This window comes from Anoplopoma fimbria, chromosome 7 (genome assembly GCF_027596085.1).
Source record: "Anoplopoma fimbria isolate UVic2021 breed Golden Eagle Sablefish chromosome 7, Afim_UVic_2022, whole genome shotgun sequence".
Lineage (NCBI taxonomy): Eukaryota > Metazoa > Chordata > Actinopteri > Perciformes > Anoplopomatidae > Anoplopoma > Anoplopoma fimbria.
Window position 1 is genome coordinate 15,852,416 of NC_072455.1, and position 19,120 is coordinate 15,871,535.

The 19,120-nt window shown below is 41.6% G+C and overlaps 2 protein-coding genes across 4 annotated transcripts in view; one reads left to right on the top strand and one right to left on the bottom strand.

The window, feature by feature from the left end:
- Positions 1-19,120, top strand: part of pcxb (pyruvate carboxylase b) — a 269,858-nt gene that overhangs the window by 140,895 nt on the left and 109,843 nt on the right. The window lies entirely within an intron of this gene.
- LOC129093041 (leucine-rich repeat and fibronectin type-III domain-containing protein 4) overlaps positions 16,688-19,120 on the bottom strand; it is a 34,929-nt gene continuing 32,496 nt past the window's right edge. Inside the window, 1 exon segment of the mRNA XM_054600913.1 lies at positions 16,688-18,038. Coding sequence (XP_054456888.1) covers positions 16,688-18,038 — 1,351 coding nt within the window.

Genomic DNA, 19,120 nt, shown 5'->3' on the forward strand with positions numbered 1-19,120 from the left:
TCTCATTTTATTGATGACACTGTCATTTTTATTTTTCATTAATTACTTTATCTATCACTCATAACCGTGCTACAATATTATTAATATTAGGATAACGATGATGATTGAAATTACCGCCACAACTTTTTTTTTCACCGCCATTTAAAGCCAGTGCTAAGTTTGACATTTGGGCTTTTACCATGAAGATGTCCAGATGAAGGATAAAAGGTAAATGAGTACTTATCAGGCCACATTCAGCTCAAGGGGTTCAGCTTTTGTGATCCTTAAGTCTAGTTACTTTGGCATTTTGCCCTCAGACACAAGTGGTTTTAAACGATATGGCTGCCATGAAAAATACTTACTGTACTCATCCTTTGTTCAGTTCCACAGAGGGGTCTTATTATTTTAAAGACACATTTTTTTTTGTTTATTAGTGCTTATTTTACTATATGATGTTGTCTAGTGGTTGGTTATTGTATCTTAATCTCTCTCTAGACAACATTTAAGATATATCTCAGTATTACAAAAACAAAACAGGACAATATTGACTCTTATGCACAGCTCTACGGTTGGAACGATTAAATTGGCAGCCATTGCTTGGCACATATCAGTAATTGTATGCCTCTACTGACGGATTGTCATATGTCTAAAAGTCGGTGCCAGAGAGAATAATGTGGAGGCAGAAGCAGCAGTGTGGTCTGTAAAGTTTTAGAGGAGGCAGACACGCTTAAAGGTCCTCCGTACAAATGTTCTCTTTTTGTTCGTTCCTTTGGGGCTCTTTAAGGGGAAAATTATGTTCAGTCAGGACTTTTAAAGACTACAATGAGCATCCCAGTATAGTGCCGGACTGTGTAATGAAATTGGTCAAGCGGCGATATTTGGGTGGTGTGCAGCACCAACTTACCAATACCGCTGGGGTTTATTCTATTTAAAACACACTTGAACTACCAGAATGGTGACTGTGTGCATGCAGATAAAGGGCTGTGCAATTTAACTGTCATTCCGCTGTTTCTCCTTTCTACTCCTATGCTCATTTTATTGTCCTGTCATTCACTGTCTTCTTCTAAAGGTATTATTTATTTTTGGTTTGTTCTTTTTAATTCATTGGCTCTCCTTTTGTCTGTTCTTAAATCTCAGCAGAATTGTATTTCTTGGTTACCAGTCACGACAGCGTTGTTTTCATGTCTGATGCCCATTGACCTCCATGTTTGTGTGTTGGTGTTTGTGTGGGTGTCCAGGCGATTGGGAGGCTGATCTTGGCTCACCTTGTGTAAAACTCACATAAGCTAACGTTGTTTGCATCCCTTCACATGTGTGTATAGTTTCATTATGCATCTATTTGTGTGCATACATACATTTACACTTCTCTGAATGATTGCACACAGCTGCAGCGCATCCACTTCTGAGCCTCTGTGTGGTCGGAAGGTTCAATTATATTCACTATAACTCAATGATGCGAGTGCTGCAAGAGCAAACCCCAGGTGCATAAAGGGGACAGGGTCAACGGCTTTGTGGGCGTACAGTATAGCTTGCAAGGTTACGAAGGTTGTGTGTGTGTGTGTGTGTGTGTGTGTGTGTGTGTGTGTGTGTGTGTGTGTGTGTGTGTGTGTGGTGTGTGTGTGTGTGTGTGTGTGTGTGTGTGTGTGTGTGTGTGTGTGTGTGTGTGTGTGTGCGTGTGAACCTTGTTGCTGTCCTTTTAGTAGAATGAAACACCCTGCAGGTGTTTGTTGACCCACAGTTCACTGGAGTTTTTTTAATGATAGGATTACTTGCAGTAGACCAGCAGGCGAGTGACATGCTAGTATTGAATCTTACTATTATACATTCATCAAATCGCTCATGCTTTAGTTACAAATGCAACCCTTACTGTTGTGTGTGTGTGTGTGTGTGTGTAGGAGTTGCTGCCTTTTATATGGCAATGGCGGTAGAATTGTTTGTTTTTAACACCATCTCATTTTTATTTGTTGTTCCTGGCACAAACGCTGCTGTGCTTAAGGGTTTGATTCCCTCTAGAGACAATCTTTAAGATGTTTTGGCTAAATATCCACCAACTGTCTCCACAAATACACACAGCAGAAGTCTCTCTTATCAAACTGCGAGCATCTTTCAGCCGAGGTGACGCTTTGTGGTAGTCGCTGTGACCCCCTTCCACAGATCGGAGCGAGCTGTGACATCTGTTTTCAGTCACAGAATAAATATTTCATAATTCATTTCTAGTACAAGCGGCGGCACACAAAAGGACGCTGATTAAACCTCACCTTGTATTGAACCCTGCATAGATTTTAGAGACTAATCAGTTATTGCCCATGTAGGTGACTGACCTAAACACTGGGTGTATGATATTATGTTGGGAGCCTTTATCACATGCGAACAACTAAGAACCAATAAGATCACTGCAAAATTAGTTAGTGATTCATTATTTCATCGCCTGTTGATTTGAGCTGAGTCATCATTGACAAATTGCTGTCTGAGGCTGCTGCCATTTTCTCCAAAATAAAACCAGTCAGGGACCTGAAATTTGTTTTTGAATATCTTTAGAGTGTACTGACATCTTTAAATGCAATCTTTTTTTGAATAGGTAGGTCTTTCACAGTAGCAAATGGGTCCGATTGTTGATAGAACGCTGTGCTGCATGTTTTTAAGGAGCGGACGTGCAGCATCCAAGATTTTTCTTTCCCTCTCTGTGGCGTTATCATTTTCACAGAGATTTGAAGTTTGTGGCTGAAGAAGATTAGAATGTGTTTTGTGCAATGATAGCAAGAGACCTCATTTAATTTATTGAACTCTACCAGCTCCTAGTTGAGTGGTATTCTTTCCTTACATTGCAAATGAATTTTATTGCAGCAAGTGGCAGTGATCGTCCTGGAAAGAGAGTGCTATGATCAGTGCTGAGCAACGTGCCAAGGTCTGACATCTGTGTGCAGTCAAACTCTGAATATTTCATGGAAGTTAAAGTAAAACATTAGCTTCAGCGTGGTTGAGCTGGTGCTGAGAAGCAACAGGACATTTTTAAAGCTTCACTGTTCCCCTCGTAGTCCCAATGCTGCGGCTGTTTGACAGCACTTTGATCTTAAGCAACTATGAGCTAAGTTGCGGCTTAATATGCAACGTATAATAATAATAATAGTAATAATAACTTTATTTCTATAGCACAATAGAAGAAACATTAAGAACAATCGTTAGGATAAAACTAAACAAAGAAACTAAATGAAATAACAAGTGACAATCAAAGAAACGAACAAAATAAATAAAATCAAGTGAAATAGGTCAAATATAGTAAACCAATATAAGATAAAATACTAAAACCAAATGAAAACGAAACATTAAAACGACGACATCACATAAAAGCTATTCTGTAAAAATGTGTTTTAAGAAGTGATTTAAAAGAGATTACTGATTTTGCAAGCCGAGGGGCCCTTATGGCGGAAGCACAGTCGCCTTTGGTTTTCAGTCTTGACTTTGGAACAGCCAGAAGGGCCCCACCTGAGGATCTAAGGCTGCGAGCTGGCTCATACGGGGTCAACATTTCTCCTATGTATGTCGGGGCCAGACACAGACGTGCTTTAAAAGTGATCAGCAAAATCTTAAAATCAATTCTAAAACGAACAGGGAGCCAGTGAAGAGAAGCCAGGATTGGGGTGATGTGATGTCTGTTACAACCAGTAAGAAGCCTAGCTGCGGAGTTCTGAACCAGTTGGAGGCGAGAGAGTGACTTGTGGTTAATGCCAGAGAAGGAGTTACAGTAGTCCAGTCTTGAAAAGACAAATGCATGTATGATTTTTTCCAGGTCTGTCGGAGTGAGGATAGGTTTTATTTTGGAGATGGTTCTGATTTGGAGGAAACAGGACTGGACTATTTTTGTGATGTGGGGTCTGAAAGTGAAGTCAGAATCAAATGGAACTCCTAAGTTCCTTGCAGTGGATTTTATATCCACTGCATAGGACCAAGTGCATTTACAATAGGAGTGATGGGGTTTGGGGACTAAATAAAATGATCTCAGATTTCGAATTATTGAGTTGAAGAAAGTTTTGTGCCATCCAACAGTTGATATCCTTAAGACAGTCCATAATAGCAGCTAGGCTTCTTGGGTCGTCGGGTTTCGGTGCAATGAAAAGAGACATTATGACGTTGGATGATTTGACCTAGGGGGAGCATGTATATGGAAAATAAAATTGGACCTAAAATAGAACCTTGGGGTACACCACAGGTAATGTTGGAAGTAGAAGATAAGTAATTACCTATGGTGACCGAGTGGGTTCTGTCAGTGAGGTAAGAATAAAACCAACTAAGTGCAGAGTCCTTGATGCCAACCCAGTTCTTAAGACGGTTGATTAAAATGGCATGGTCTACCGTGTCAAAGGCCGCACTTAGGTCAAAAAGGATTAAAATCGAGCTCTCCCCCCGTCAGCTGTTAAAAGGAGGTCATTGGATACCTTGAGGAGGGCGGCTTCTGTACTTTGTAAAGCTCTAAAACCTGACTGAAACTTCTCAAACACATCATTAAGACACATAAAAGCTAGAAGTTGGGTTGAAACAACTTTATCTAAAACTTTTGATAAAAACGGAAGTTTAGAAATAGGCCTGAAATTGTTAAGAACCGAGGGATCAAGATTCGGTTTCTTTAAAAGAGGTTGGACCTCAGCATGTTTAAGACTGGATGGAATAGTTCCTGTTGCTACGTATGACAATATGCAGCCCACAAAGCTGCAGATATTTTATATGCAGTCCTCATCTCGAGAGACGTGAGTGACAGGACGTTGTGTCAGACATCAATTCTATTTTATCTAACCATTTGCTTTTTATGATAAGTTCTTCCCCCAAACATCTGCAAAGTTTCTCTGCTGTAGAATTTCTGCTTGTATGGTTTGTTTTCCACAAGTCTTACATTATTAAATGAATCCATTACACCTTCTGCTTGCAATTTCACATGAAAATTGGGTCTTATATTAGATCTAATTGTTGCCAGCTGCCTAAACAAACATTTTTGACTGCCTCATTTTTTATCATACCTTATGGGATCTCTTCTCACATTTATCTAGAAAAAGTCATGCACACGTCCACAAAACCTCATTGTGATAAAGTGCTGGATACCAAAACAAATTGGGGAAAAAAAAATCAACCAGCATTCTGAGTACCGACACTGGAATCAGAGCTTGTCTATCTTTTATTTACCACGTTTCAACCCAACACAGGTATTCCTCAGGCCAAGGAGCAATGCAGCTAAATGTTTTTGAATCATAGTAATAGGGCCAGGGGCAAAGTTGTACTGGTAGACAAGCAGCTGAACCATATTTACTTTCAGTAATAAGTATGACAATCATCTTTTCCCTCCAGAAGGACGGAATGGAAGCATTGAGCGATTCATTGAAACATTGCTGAGGCTGTTGGTATAACTCATTTTGTGTAGGTATTTAGGAGATTTACACACAACTCTTTTAGGTTTTTGGTGATGTTAAGTGGTGTTGGTTCAGAGATGGGAGTGGATTTGTGGGGCTTTAGCCTCCCTAATTTAGCATCCACAAAAGGCTAATGTAAGCTGCTTGTTTACAATTTTGTTTATTTACAAAGTGAGCTTGTGTTTGTCGCAGTCATTCAGCAAGAATGAGCTGAACAATAGAGATGCCGAGGGGTGTAAGGCAAGCATTTATGGAAGCTATGAAACCTCTCATTGACATGTGACTTTCTCCTTTTCTTTTATTTCGTCTCTCTCTTCTCCTCTCTCGCTCCCTATTCTTGTCTCCCCCATGTTGCTTCCTCTCTAGAAAGATGACACCCCATTGTATCCGTCTCTTATTCCCTGCCAAGTCTCTCACACACAAGCACACACACTCCAAGATCTCCTGCCGTCGCCCTCTCGGAAAAGTGAAACCGCCGAACCTCTCAAGATGAGAAGAGTTACAAAATTCCACTCCCTCCCTCTGATCAGGGGTCTGTAGGGAGCCCGCGGGGAAGATGAGTCCGAGGAGTAGGTGGTAGCATCGCCACATGGAGGATGGAAGGAGGGAGTGAGAAATGATGAAAAGAGGGCAAGCAGGGGAAAAGTGAAGAAGATGGGCAGTGGGCGGGAATGGTTAAAGAGAGGCACTGATGAGCAGTGGAGGCCCTGCGGTGCAGTAAGAAAGAACAGTTGGGAAAAGGCAAAATTGCATCTGGGACAAAATACGATAAAAAGAAAAGATGCCAGGTCTAAAATAAGTGAGGGTGGAAAAAAAATAGAGCATACTGAAAGGAAATGGGGAAGAAAACATGAGTGGTGGAGAGGTGGAGGGGTGAGCGGAAAAGACACGGAGTGAAAGTTTTCTGAGAGAACCTGTCAGTGAAGTGACGTGCTCCCCCAGTTGCAACGGAAGACACGAGTTAAACGAGGGAGGTTGGCAGAGGTGAAAGAGATCGAGGGAGGGGGAGTGAGAAGAAACAACCGCAAACAATCACAGGACCATAGACAGCGAGCCACTGAAAGAGCAGAACGGGGAGAGGGTCGGAAATTGGATAAACGGCAAGACGGAGAGAGGTTTTAGAGTGGCGGCCAAGAGAGGCCAAGATGCAAGTACCTCTGTGCTGTTGCAGTTTTGAAATGTTACTTTAAAAATATTATTTGGTTTATTGCACTAATGGGAATCTTGATCCTAAATTGAACGTATGCTACCCTTCTATACTGCTCTCTAACAAATACAGTTCATATTCTTTCAATGGTAGACTCCACAGCTCCCTCTGAGCCCGTCCCTTTCAGCCGTGTGGAAAACGGATCACCTCATGCCGCTCGATCGGTAAAACATTTACTGACACTGCCAATAGCTAGGTTAAAAGGGTAAGGGGACACCAATACTGCTGGAGGGCTTCTGCTCCCACTGGGATAAAAGGCGTCCAACTAAAGTCACATCTTTTGTTCCTGAATCTTCTTGTTCTTTTTTGCTGGCAAACTAACTAAAATACCATTTAGATTTTTTTTATGCCTCTTAGACTGATCACAGAAACATGTTTAAACACTATACAGAGACAGAGAGAGAAAGCTGGAGAGGATAAGGAGGGAAGATAATCGGCTGAATGAGGAGTGGGCTGAAGAGGGAGAAGAAAAATATTGTGCGGAGTGAGGGCAGAGGTGAAGGAGAGAGCTGCTGAATGGAAAATATTTAGTTTTTTCAGCATGTTTGAAAGCAAATTACCTCATTAGGTTTGTGCGATAGGATTTTTGCATTAAAATCTGAATTTTGTATACATTCTGAATCAGATATCTGCCCCACATTTACCATCTCATGCATATATCCATTTACGTAGTCAAACCAAATAATTACAGCCAAGGATGTAGGTTTTCGTTTCAGCGTGGGGAAATATTGAGGGTCAAACACGTTCATTTCCTGCATTCTGAATAATATGTTTGCACCAATTTATGGTGGAAACATGTTTATTAAGGTGAAGAAAACACAAAATTCAGGTACCAGTTGACGATTTAAAATATAATGCAGTAAGGCTTTCAGGGTTAGGTTAGGGTCGTTTTGTTTTCAAATATTTATTCTTTTGTAGAACAACTTCTCTCATTTGATATTCTCCCTGCTGGGTAAACACACTTTTAGTTAAGATTTACTTTTACCTCCTCTTTGTGTCTTTTCTTTGGGGAAAGTAACCCCTTTAAATGCGCTTGTAGCACTCATTCACCTCAATGATTCATTCATTCATCTTAATTCATTTATAAACCTCTGGAATTGTATAGCGCATATGTGTTTCTGCACGATTTTAGCTTGTGTTCAAAACATCTTGCTCATTCCAAAACATTTCAACATAACTTTGGAGGCTTAAGTCGTAATATTTTGAGACAAAGGTTGTAATATTTTCCAGAAAGTCCCAATTTAATGAGAATTCGGTCATAATATTCCAACAAATAATCTACATGCCCTAGAAAACGGAAACTAATTTATGGAAAACACTTATGATCAGGCATAAATATCATCACCGTGTGTCTTAAAGTTCACAAAATTGTGCTCGAGAGCCATAGCTATTCTATAAGCACCTGTTCAACTGTAAAAGATATGTCATGTCAAATCTCTGGCACGCAGCACAGCTGATGAAATTACCTGAAATCCAAGATTACCTTAAACAGAGCGTCAAAAGTTTTCAATAATATCTTCTAAAATCGCTGCACTGAACACGTCTGTGTGATCATCACGGCTGCGGCCAAAGATAATTAAAAGTAGTTCACTCAAATATCAGTATGGACAATTCTGTCCTCCTGAAATATTGGTAGGTCCTTATGCAATCCTGCGCCCTTCATTACAGACAGACTCTGGGAAGTCAGTCTAAAAACTTTTTTCAATATGCAGCTGTTTAGCGAGAGAAATGAAAGGGGAACTAAGGTAGAGGCACTAGTGGGGGGAGTAAGGAGGAGATATACCAAAGAATGAAATAGAGAAGGACAAGGTCAGAGGAACAAAGATGAAATGCCAAAATATATTTGGGTGAAACAACGAAAGTGGAGAGAGGAATTTTAATATTAAAGTGTATGAGTGGGTAGGTGGGGCAGCACTGATATGGGAAGCAAAAGAGGGAGTGACAGGCAAAGACATTAAATTATAGAGAAAAAGGAAACGAATCAGGGAGAAAGCGAAGAATGTTAATATTCTGCAAGTGGGAGAATGATACAGAGAGACAACCAATATTTTCTTACAGTCATAAAATGGAGAATGAAATGAGTGAAAGAGGGTGAAAGCAAAACTGGCAAAACAATGAGATATTGAAGCAAAAGTTCAGGTCAGGGAGAGGTGTAGATTAGGAGCGAATGCAGTTAACAATGGATTGAATGAGGAGTCAGTGGAGGAGAAGGAGAGATCAAATTAGACGGTGAATGGAAGGAAAAAGGGAGGAAATGATGCGTTAAGGAGACTAAGTTTGAGCATTGTTACTCCTCCTCCATAGTCCCTCTTTGTCGGCTTTATTTTTCTTCAATTTCCCTTCACATCTGTTCCTTTTTTTAAGGTGCTCCTTGTAGCATGTCATTATGAAATTAACTCCGCTACCTTGCCATAATTAAACACACTGAGACTGATTGTGTCTGTGGTATTGCTAATGCTAGTGTATTGAAATTCAGCACATTTCCAATAAATCCTAACTTCAGGGTCTAAATCTTTACACAAATTGAACACAGGTTTCCTTTTACCAATGTCTGTCAGCAGTTCTGAGAACCCCAAAAAACCAACAAAGTGGATCGTGATAAGAAGCTGGTTATCATGGATTGAGATGAGGCAAGCGATAATTTCCCTATTTTCTGCTGCCGTTGTACTCCAGCTCTCTTCCGCCGCTTCCTCCATCGACCTTTCACTTTGCAGCTTCTCCCGTCTCTCCTCCTTCTCTTTGCTCTTCTGGATCCAATCAATCTTTTTCTTTACTGTCTCTCTACTGTATCTCCTCATCTTTCAATCCCTCTCTCTCACATCGTCTCCATCCTATGCTGAGTCGCCGAGGAGTCGAGTTGAAGAGTCACTGCCAGCATATGATGAAGTGGTGTAGAGAGAAACAGCTTTTGTATGTCTTTAAGTGAAAAATGCTTTGAATTAGCACATCAAATCTGAAAGTAAGGTAATATCCCCACATAGACTGGCATTGTAACACATGCTGCATATGTATAAATGTTCATCATTAGCTGTACAGACGATCCGTAGTCATCATCCAAGCCTCATTTCACCTGAGCCCGGTTAACCAGATTAAAGCAGTCAGTAACAGTGATTAGTGTCTGGGTATTCATGGATCTACATGTTCCAAGATGGCTAATTAATTTGAAGTATCCTGTCAAAATGGCACCATTACCATCAGAATTTCCAACAATAGAGGTGCACAATGGTTAATTAGCTCATACAGGGGAAACGGAGCTGTCAACTCAGAAAGAACAGTGTAGTTAAAAGTGGTGAAATGGTATTTTATCACACAGGTAATATCTGAAAATGGAATCTCTGGAATTCAGGAACATGGCAAAAAAAATCTTCAGAGTGAACTTAAAGTGACAGCGGTGCAGCTGTAATGTACTCGTAGCCAGACGACACGCACATATGGTAGAAGAAGCATCTTGTATTAGCGCGAGTCTGTTGTGGTACAGAAGGTCACATGTGAAATAGCTTCATTACATTTTACACAAGTAGAGGAAAATATTGTTTTTTAGCCTCTCGGATAAAAACAGTTCTTAAGTTTTGTATATCATTAGCTGCCGTTGATTTAACAATAGCCATCTAGCTCCCTCACACTACTTCATATTCATTAAATCTTGATGAAAATTTTGGTTAAAGCATCCATTTAGATGTGAAGCATTGTGTGACTCCCACTGCCGCTCCGTCTCTGGAGGGGTTGTAATCACTCCAAATGCTAAACGCTAACTCTTAGCTTCACATTTCTAATCTGTTGCTTACAGTTGCTAATGCACTTTTAATTTGAGGTAGTTGATGCAAGCGAGTTTACAATAGATCTGTCTAAGTATTGTCCAAGATGATTAAGTTATTAAAAAACTGTCAATGTTAAATATCCAAGTGGTATCGCTGTCACAATATCAGGTTTTCACTACAACAATATAAATATTAATAATAATAATGCTAACAGCCAAATACATCTTGAACTTTATTTATTGTGAATGTTGTCTCTTTTTTTTTTGGCGAATGAGTTAGTCAAAATACGAGTGTAGGGAGGTAGAGAGAGAGAGTCTGTCTCCATAACTGTGCAAAAGAGCGATTTCAGAGGCTCTGCAGACATATCAACATATGAGTATTAAAAACATGATATCGAAGTTTCATTTTTGGTTACAACCATACCAAGTTGATATGGAGCTTAATTTACACTAGGGCTGGGCCATAATTCAATGTGAGCATTTATTCTCTTTCAATAGAATCATTTGGTGATGAAATCAAAGCTGCGAAGATGAATTGAGTAGTTTTCAACTATTAAATTAATTGCCAACTATATTTGAATTATTTAAGATTAAAAAGTCTTAATTATCTAATTCCAGCATCTTAGATGTGAATATTTTCTGCTTTCTTTACTCTGACAGTAAACTGTAAACCTTTTGTGATGTGGACAAAACAAGACGTTTGAAGACATCATCCGGGGCTTTGGGAATCACGTTTTTCCCTTTTTAAAGACCAAACAACTAATCAATTCATAGAGAAAATATTCAATGGATTAGTTGTCAATGAAAATAATCCTAGATTTAATGACGTTGTCTAAATTGATTACAGCAAGCACAGACTAACTCAAATCCCTAACCCGAACGTTGCTAATTAAATGAGATAATACAAAACCATTCGGTTATTTCATTTGGACTGTTTATTTATTGAATGCAGAGAAAACATCCCATGTTGTGATATATATACAGCTATCGAGAAATATGAAATGACCTATATCGGGATAGAAGATTTTGTCCATACAGCCCAGCCCTAATTACCATGATTTAAGTTAACAACACACTAGTAATAATTAACTCTATATTCAACTGAAAGCTACATTTATTCTTTTGGGATGTCAGAGCATTAAACATGAGAGCTTAAATATCATCTTCTTTCTTCTACCAGATATGCACATTAATTCATACAAATCTGTTTTTTGGTGTCAGATTATTACTTCTACAATAATACTCATCTCTCCTCTCAGCTAAATCGTGTCCCTGAAAGTTACCATGTCTTCACTTATTAAATCAGTTTGTGCCTCGGCCAAGTTTTAAAGGGTTGAGTCATGTTTTAAAGGAACTCTGGGATTATCTGTTAGACCTTTATTCAGCTGTTCTGCATTTTTCATCAAAGAGTACCACTAATATTTCCACACTGTATTGGCGACACTGCTGCATAGTTGCCATGGAAATGTCATTGGTTCGTAACCGTAATGGGATGTGACGATAGTGGCACCTTTTTGACTGTGCAACAGAGCTGTTAACACTGAGGTCTGCCCAGTTTCTATCAGCGTGCTGCAGAACTGGTCCAAATGGTTCTATAGTGCAAGACGGTGCTGAGTCTTGATGCACCCTGAGTCAGCAGTTACCCAGCATGACTGCAGGGGAAATGCATCATACCTTGATCATGACTGCAAATGTCAGGCCAAGTTTGACTACAGGCAGCCATGGCCTTTCAGGACACACACACGTGCATGCGTACACAACATGAGACACCACTGCCACAAGGTTATCTCGTAGTGCTTGTATACGCACATTTGTGTATGCTTGTGTTCAAAGGTGAGTTTGTGTGGGTCTGTTACTCAGCATTTTTTTAATTAGTCAAATTGGGTCAGGGTTCTGCCTTGGGCACAGGGAGCAAGGGGGGAGGGGTCGGTGTTGTTGGTGCACTGTGTTGTTCTTGCCCGTCACGCATAAGTACACACACACACACACACACACACACACACACACACACACACACACACACACACACACACACACACACTCACATTGACTCTAATTTTTAAAAGGTGACTGAAGCACAGACTCAGCTCTGCTTTTAATGTGGCCACTTATGAGCTTCAAATCAAATTGTCCTCTAACCTGATGTCCTGGGACACGCACTCGTTCCCTCCCCTCTCGCTTCTTTATTTCCTCTGGTGTCACAGTTGATGGCCTTGAATTAGGACACATAGTCTACCGCTCTGGTGATGTCTGGCGTCTAAAGCTCAAGAGAGCACGTTAACCTTTTTTTTTTTTTTTTTGCACATTCAACACCACAGACACACCAGTTTACCCCCCCCCCCCGTCTCATTTGATCCTCTCGTGGTTAAAGGATCTTTTATCTTCCTGGTAATAAATTGTGGCAAAGTACTTACATTACAAAAATAACAGCCACTCACAGGCAGTGGCGAGCGCACTCAGCCGCAAAAACACACACACACACACACACACACACACACACACACACACACACACACACACACTGAAAACACAATGAAACACAATGACCTTCCTTCACTTCCCTCCCTCTCTCCCCTCGCTCATCATCGTCTATTTGTCCATTTATAGTCGTGTCAGCATTCTCATGTTTCTCTCTCTCTCTCTCTCTCTCTCTCTCTCTCTCTCTCTCTCCCCCCCACATATTTTACACACTCCAATTTGGGCAGCGGTCTGCAGAGGGCTTCATTGGAAATGAAAACATGCGAGAGGCGAGGTGCATGAAAACAGTTTGGCCAATTTCCATTCCATCTCTTTTTATGCCTCCCTCTCTCTCTCTCTCTCTCTCTCTCTCTCCCTCTCCACAGATGTGACCCTTAATTTTCCATAAGCGCTACTTTTGATATTTAAATGAAATGACTCTCCGTAACGCTGATACAGCTGATCCCACTGAGAATAAACAGCAGCTCTGCAGCATTCAGCCAGCCTTTCAGCTCCCTGTTTTTTGGTTCCTGCCTCCCAGTCACATCCCTGTGGGACACACCCACTTGGATGGGAACCAGAGTCAAACTGTGAACATGCTGGTGGGATTACATTTCCTATCTAGATATGGAAAATCCCAGGAATCCCCCAGTGAGCGGTTGATGACGTGGCTGTGCTACCATGTTTCACCTGTTACAACCCTGACCTTGAGAAAATGAATAAATGTGTGGATGTTTTCTTCTGCTAGTTCATGTTTTCAAATTTACTGCTGTCTCTCCTTCTGCTCATCTATATTTTTAGAAGTTTAATTAGCTCTGTTTAGTTGCAGATTGCTGCCAGCGCATGCCTTTGCTGTGCTGCTAAATTAGAGTTTAACTCTAAGGCCCTTGTAATGTTTTACATTAGAAACCAGCAGATATGGTCCGTAATAACAAAGCATCACGATCCATTATCTGACAGCTTTTAGTTCTCCCTCTATCTGTTTGTTGTCACTTCAGCTCTCTTTCCTATTCTGTGTCTCATATCAAATCTGTTCCGTTTTTAGTCTTTTGTTTACTCGCGCCTTTTTCTCTTTTCTAAATGTGTTTCCATCTGTTCCTGGAACTATTGATCTTCCTCTTCCCCTCAGTTTGCTTCTCCTTTATCCTCTGTTTTTACCATGCCGTCTTTCTTCTATCGTGCTGCTTTTAATTACCTCAAGGGGGTTTATTTCACCCTTACCTTCTAATCAACTCTATTGACTGACAAGTAAACAACAACTCACAAGTTTGACTCACAAGTTTGCCTTGGGCTCAAAACATTTTCATCACGACTGAGTCATCCTCACATTTCTCTCCTAATTCAAACCAAACCAAGGAGCTAGCTTTTTTTTGTTCATCTATATCAAAGTAAACTAGTAAATAGCAATAAAATGTCTTTAAAACTGGCTTAGGCACTTGCTCATAAACTAAACTACAATGACTCATACGAATAATGTGATACTGTTAATTATTTTTACACACACAGTATTCTTTTGTGCCAAATGCATGTAAAGTATACATCTGTGAACACACACACATGAAACACAACTTACTCTATTGTGTTAATGAGTCCATCTCTGTTCCATACATGTCATTTTTATTATTTATATCAAGTCCAGAGAACAATATTGACTTTGGCAAAATGAAATCAAAACAGAAAGGAAACAACAGTAATGGTTAAAAGTCATTATTATTATTATTATTAACTATGTAGTTTGCTCTGTTTTGTAGGCATCTGCGTGTGTGTGTGTGTGTGTAGGTGCGTGTATGTGTCTTTTTGGGTGTTTGTGCTTCCCGGTTTGTGTGTTTTGTGCTGTGTGTGCTTCTTCAATAGGTCTTTTTCAGTCTTGTTATGATCACATTTTTTTTTTGTTCTAATCTGGAAGATTTTTTGTCTAAAACAAAAAAATCACACATTTGATTGGTTTTGATCCTAACATCATTCCCCAGAAAACTTTTGAAAAACAGAAACACATGGTGCGACAAGTAACATCGTTTTATATATATACTATATATATATGTACTTTCAAGTTTTTCTCTTTTTGTATTTTCTCTTTAATAGACATTTTTAAGAGTCTCTGTCTGTGCCATTGGATCAGTTGTCCCATAATGAGTCTTGAAGAAGAGTTTATATCATGAGTGGCTTCCATGATGTTTCTGTCATTTTTTTTTATATATATATATATCTGCTTCCTTTCTGAAAACATTCACTGTTTGGATTTAAAGTGAATCCATGTGGCACAAAGGAGTCTGAAGTCACAAAAAATGAATTTAAAATCCCACCCCTTAACGTTTGCCGCTTTCTGACCATGCTACATTGCTGGAAATAATGATTTATTCCGGTTTTGGTGAAAACGTCTTCAAACATTTTGCTCTTCCTTCCCTTTGGGTGGACGGCCGCTAATCTTAATTTTTTCTTTAAACATTTATTCCGTTCACAGCATTACCAGAAAGCGCTAAACATTCTTAAAACACAAATGGAGTCTGGTTGACTGGATTTCCCCCTCACAAACATTCATATACATGTGCGCACATGAACACACACACACACACACACACACACACACACACACACACACACACACACACACACACACACACACACACACACACACATCCTGTCCCTGATCCGTCAATGCATGCATACTTATGCATCCATTAGCATTGTTCATTTGTTTGGTCCATTATGATTCGACATCCAATACGATCTGGCCTTTCAGAAATGCACACGTGTAGATGTTCCATCATGCACCCCTGTCGCCTCCACTTTGTAATCCATATCGACTCCATTGTAATCCCAATGTCTTTCTTTTAATAATGTCTGTGCTGCACACGCTTTTTTCCAGCCAGTATCGATTGATCATGTCCAATGCACCCAGGCTCTGTATTTATGCTCCCATAATCCACAGGCACGGCAAGCCAAAAAATCATTGCCCAGCCACAGAGGACACATAAAAGTCACAATCATTGTGTTTTGGAAAAGAGTTTCAAAATGGCCGTCAGTGTCGGAATCAAAAAAACATGACAAAGCGGGGCGATGTCGTCTAAATCTCTATCACTGTTGTCTTTTTTGTCAGAGAAGAGCGTTTCTCCCTTAGCACTGGTTGTGTTGTTGTTTTTGATCCAGTTTAAACCCGTGTGCTGTTGATGGGGGTGCTGAAGGCCCTGGAGAGTTGAAGTGTTAGCAAGAGTATGTTTCTATTAGTGTTTAGGCTTTACTGAGATCCACGCTGAGCTCACGCCATCTCTGTCGCTGCTATATAACCTTTGTTCTGTTGCTCGACTGATGTGTTCCTCTGTTTGATTGTGTCTCACTCTGTGACTATATATATCACTCCCATTGTCTGTTCTAACATCTGTCACTCTCTTTGTCTAGATTTCTCTCAGATTTGTTTTTGTGTTCCTGCTTTCTTTTCGATCTTGTATCACTTCATTTTTAATGATACAGCTTGAGCTCGGCCTTAAGTACTGAAAGACCATTTTGAAGCCGTTCTTTGTCTCCCGCTCTCCCTTTTTTCTTGTCACAGCTCTCTCCCCACTTATTTTTTTCCACCCATCAATCTTCAGATCAGCTCAAAATAGCCTCTTAAAAAGTCTTCAACTGACACCCAGGTACACTTTCCCCTCTCCTTTTTAACTTCTTCCTTGGCTAATCAAGTGGCTGCACAAGTGAGACTCAGTGTTACTCGTCTCCCTTCCATCTTAACTCACGACCCTCCCCTCCTCATCCGCAATCACTTCATCTTACCTGTCCCGCTCTCTCAATTCCAACTATTTGCCCCCCTCAAATCAAAATCCCATTCAGAGTGTCTCACAGACCCTTTATCCCTCTTAGCTTTTTTTATTTTTTATTATTACATTCCACAACCACCTACACAACACTTTCCTCCAGTTCCTCAGCACTCCTTCCATCCTTTCCAGTTTGCTTCCCCCTGTCTTTGACACTGCTTGCTTTCCCAGTATTGATCCCAGTGTTAGAGTTGGAGTTGGTGGTGTTATAGGCGTGGATGTATCCCCGTTTGAACTCGCAGCGGGCCCCAAAGACACCGCTACTTTCCTCGTCGCTGGTCGTCGAAGACGTTGTGCTTGTCGTCGAGGCGCACTGCACCAGCATTCCATGGAGAGACTGGCTCCGCCTCGTCCAGATCACGCTCAGCCGCTTGGCGTAATTGACAGCACCGTAGCGCTTGGCAACAGTGGTGGCTGCATCGGTCGCTAGGGCGACAGAGGAGCCCATATCCAGCGAGTGCCGCCGTTTGCTAACGGTCCCACTAGCGGTCCCACTAGCGGGGCTTAGAGGGGACAGAGGGCTCTGATAAGCCTGTGACGAGTTCCATTTGTCCCTGCCTCGGGGAGTCATTCTCCAGTCCAACAGTTCTGGGTCACCCAGGGGTGCCGCCAGAGAGAAACTGGCACGATTGGTCAGTTCTCGCTCCAGACGGGGTCTCGGGCGCTCCCTGGAGTGTGATTGACGGGGTAGGGTGGATGAAGGGGAGTAGTAGAGGGGAGTTCTGTCACTTTCAGGGGAGTACGCCAACGCCTTTTCCAACTTTCTTTGCCTCACCACTAATGCCATCTCACATCCTGCCCCTGTTGTCGTGGAAACAACCCCCCCAGCTGAAAGAAACTGCTCCAGGTTGACTTTAGGCTTGGGCCTGGGCTTAGGAGGGAGTTTTGGAGGCAAAGAAGAAGCAGGATCCACTTCATCCTTCTCCTTGTCCTTGTCTTTCTCCTTCTCCTTCTCCTTTTCCTTCTCCCCTCCTCTCTTGGACGGCAGGCCATTGGGCAGGACCACCATCATCACGTCCCCAGCACCATTCGACTGGTAGCACCCGCTGCCGTTTCCCCCTTTGTCCCCGCCCCCTCCACCTCCACTCTGACAGCAGGCCCCGCCTCCTGCCTCAGTGTTGCCGTTGTGGCATATCATGTGGTCGCCGTGGTTGCAAACACGGTGGCGAACCATGAGCGCAACGGTGAACACGAGTAGGGTGACGACAACAACACCGCCAACCAATATGGTGAGTGTCCCGCCCAGGAAATGGGCTTGGAGAGAGCGGCAAGCTGGGTATACATCCTTGGTGGAGAACGTGGCACAGCCCAGGACTTTTGTTGCCGCTAGCGATGTGATTGTGTCATCAAAAATGGCCAGCACACACAGGTTATAGTCTGCCCCGGAAACCAAGTTCTTCAACAGGAAACGGTCACTGGTCGATGGTAGGATTCTAGAGGGGGATAACAGACAAAACAGTAATGGTCAGTTAAATAAAAGTGAAATTTAATAAATCTGTAGTAATTCGAAGCCTAGCCTGAATATTCTGACAATTTCGGAACTCAGGAGTAAGGGTTGAATATTGGAAAAAGAAGCAGAGGAAAGGAGGGGTGAAAAGATGGCTAGAAACAGCGCAGGAGAGGATACTGCATGAAGGGGGGAGAGAGGGAAAATGAGGCTATTGATGGAGAGCGCGCCCAGGGAACATGAAAAGAGAACTCTGTCTTCTCATTCCGACTGCAGGGCTGTGTGTGCATGTGTGCGTGCGCATACTTGAATCCCTGCGAGAAGCAATCGTCGAGCCATTTTGTGGGACCTCACATTTGTAAAAAAAAATAAATAAGAAAGAGGCCATTTTAGGTTTTAACGGTCAAGGCTAGGATTCCACTCAAGCTTGGACATTTTGTGGTTTTGATTAGAGAACATAATGTGGCGTTGTATTGTCATCACAAGTGAGGGTGTGATTGTTATATTTTGAGTGGCAATGAGTTCCTGCGTGTCGTCTGCAAAGAGTGAGTGCTCGCGTGGGATAATAAAGAGAGGAGTGCTTTGAATGTGTCCTCATTTGAAGTGTTCCAGCAGCGGTTACAACCAACTACCAGGGGAGAGGTGAACAATGGAGAGACGGAGAGAAAAACAGTGGCGGGAGGTGGTGATGGGAACGGAGGGGTGCAAGCTTTTTTTTATGTAACTTGTATGTGCTCGCCTCAGTGTGGGCTTGTTTGTATTTAGGACACGCTAGAAAAAGTGTGCGTGCGCGTGCGCGTGCGCGTGTGTGTGTGTGTGTGTGTGTGTGTGTGTGTGTGTGTGTGTGTGTGTGTGTGTGTGTGTGTGTGTGTGTGTGTGTGTGTGTGTGTGTGTGTGTGTGTGTGTGTGTGTGTGTGTGTGTGTGTGTGTGTGACTGAAGCACAACTCAAACTCAAGTGTCTGTAGCTGATGGGTATGACTTTGCCCTCTGTTGTCCAATCCTCTTGTGTGGGCAAGTGTGTTTGTGCGTTTTTGTGTCGCTACCATGAATATTTTGGCAGTTATTTT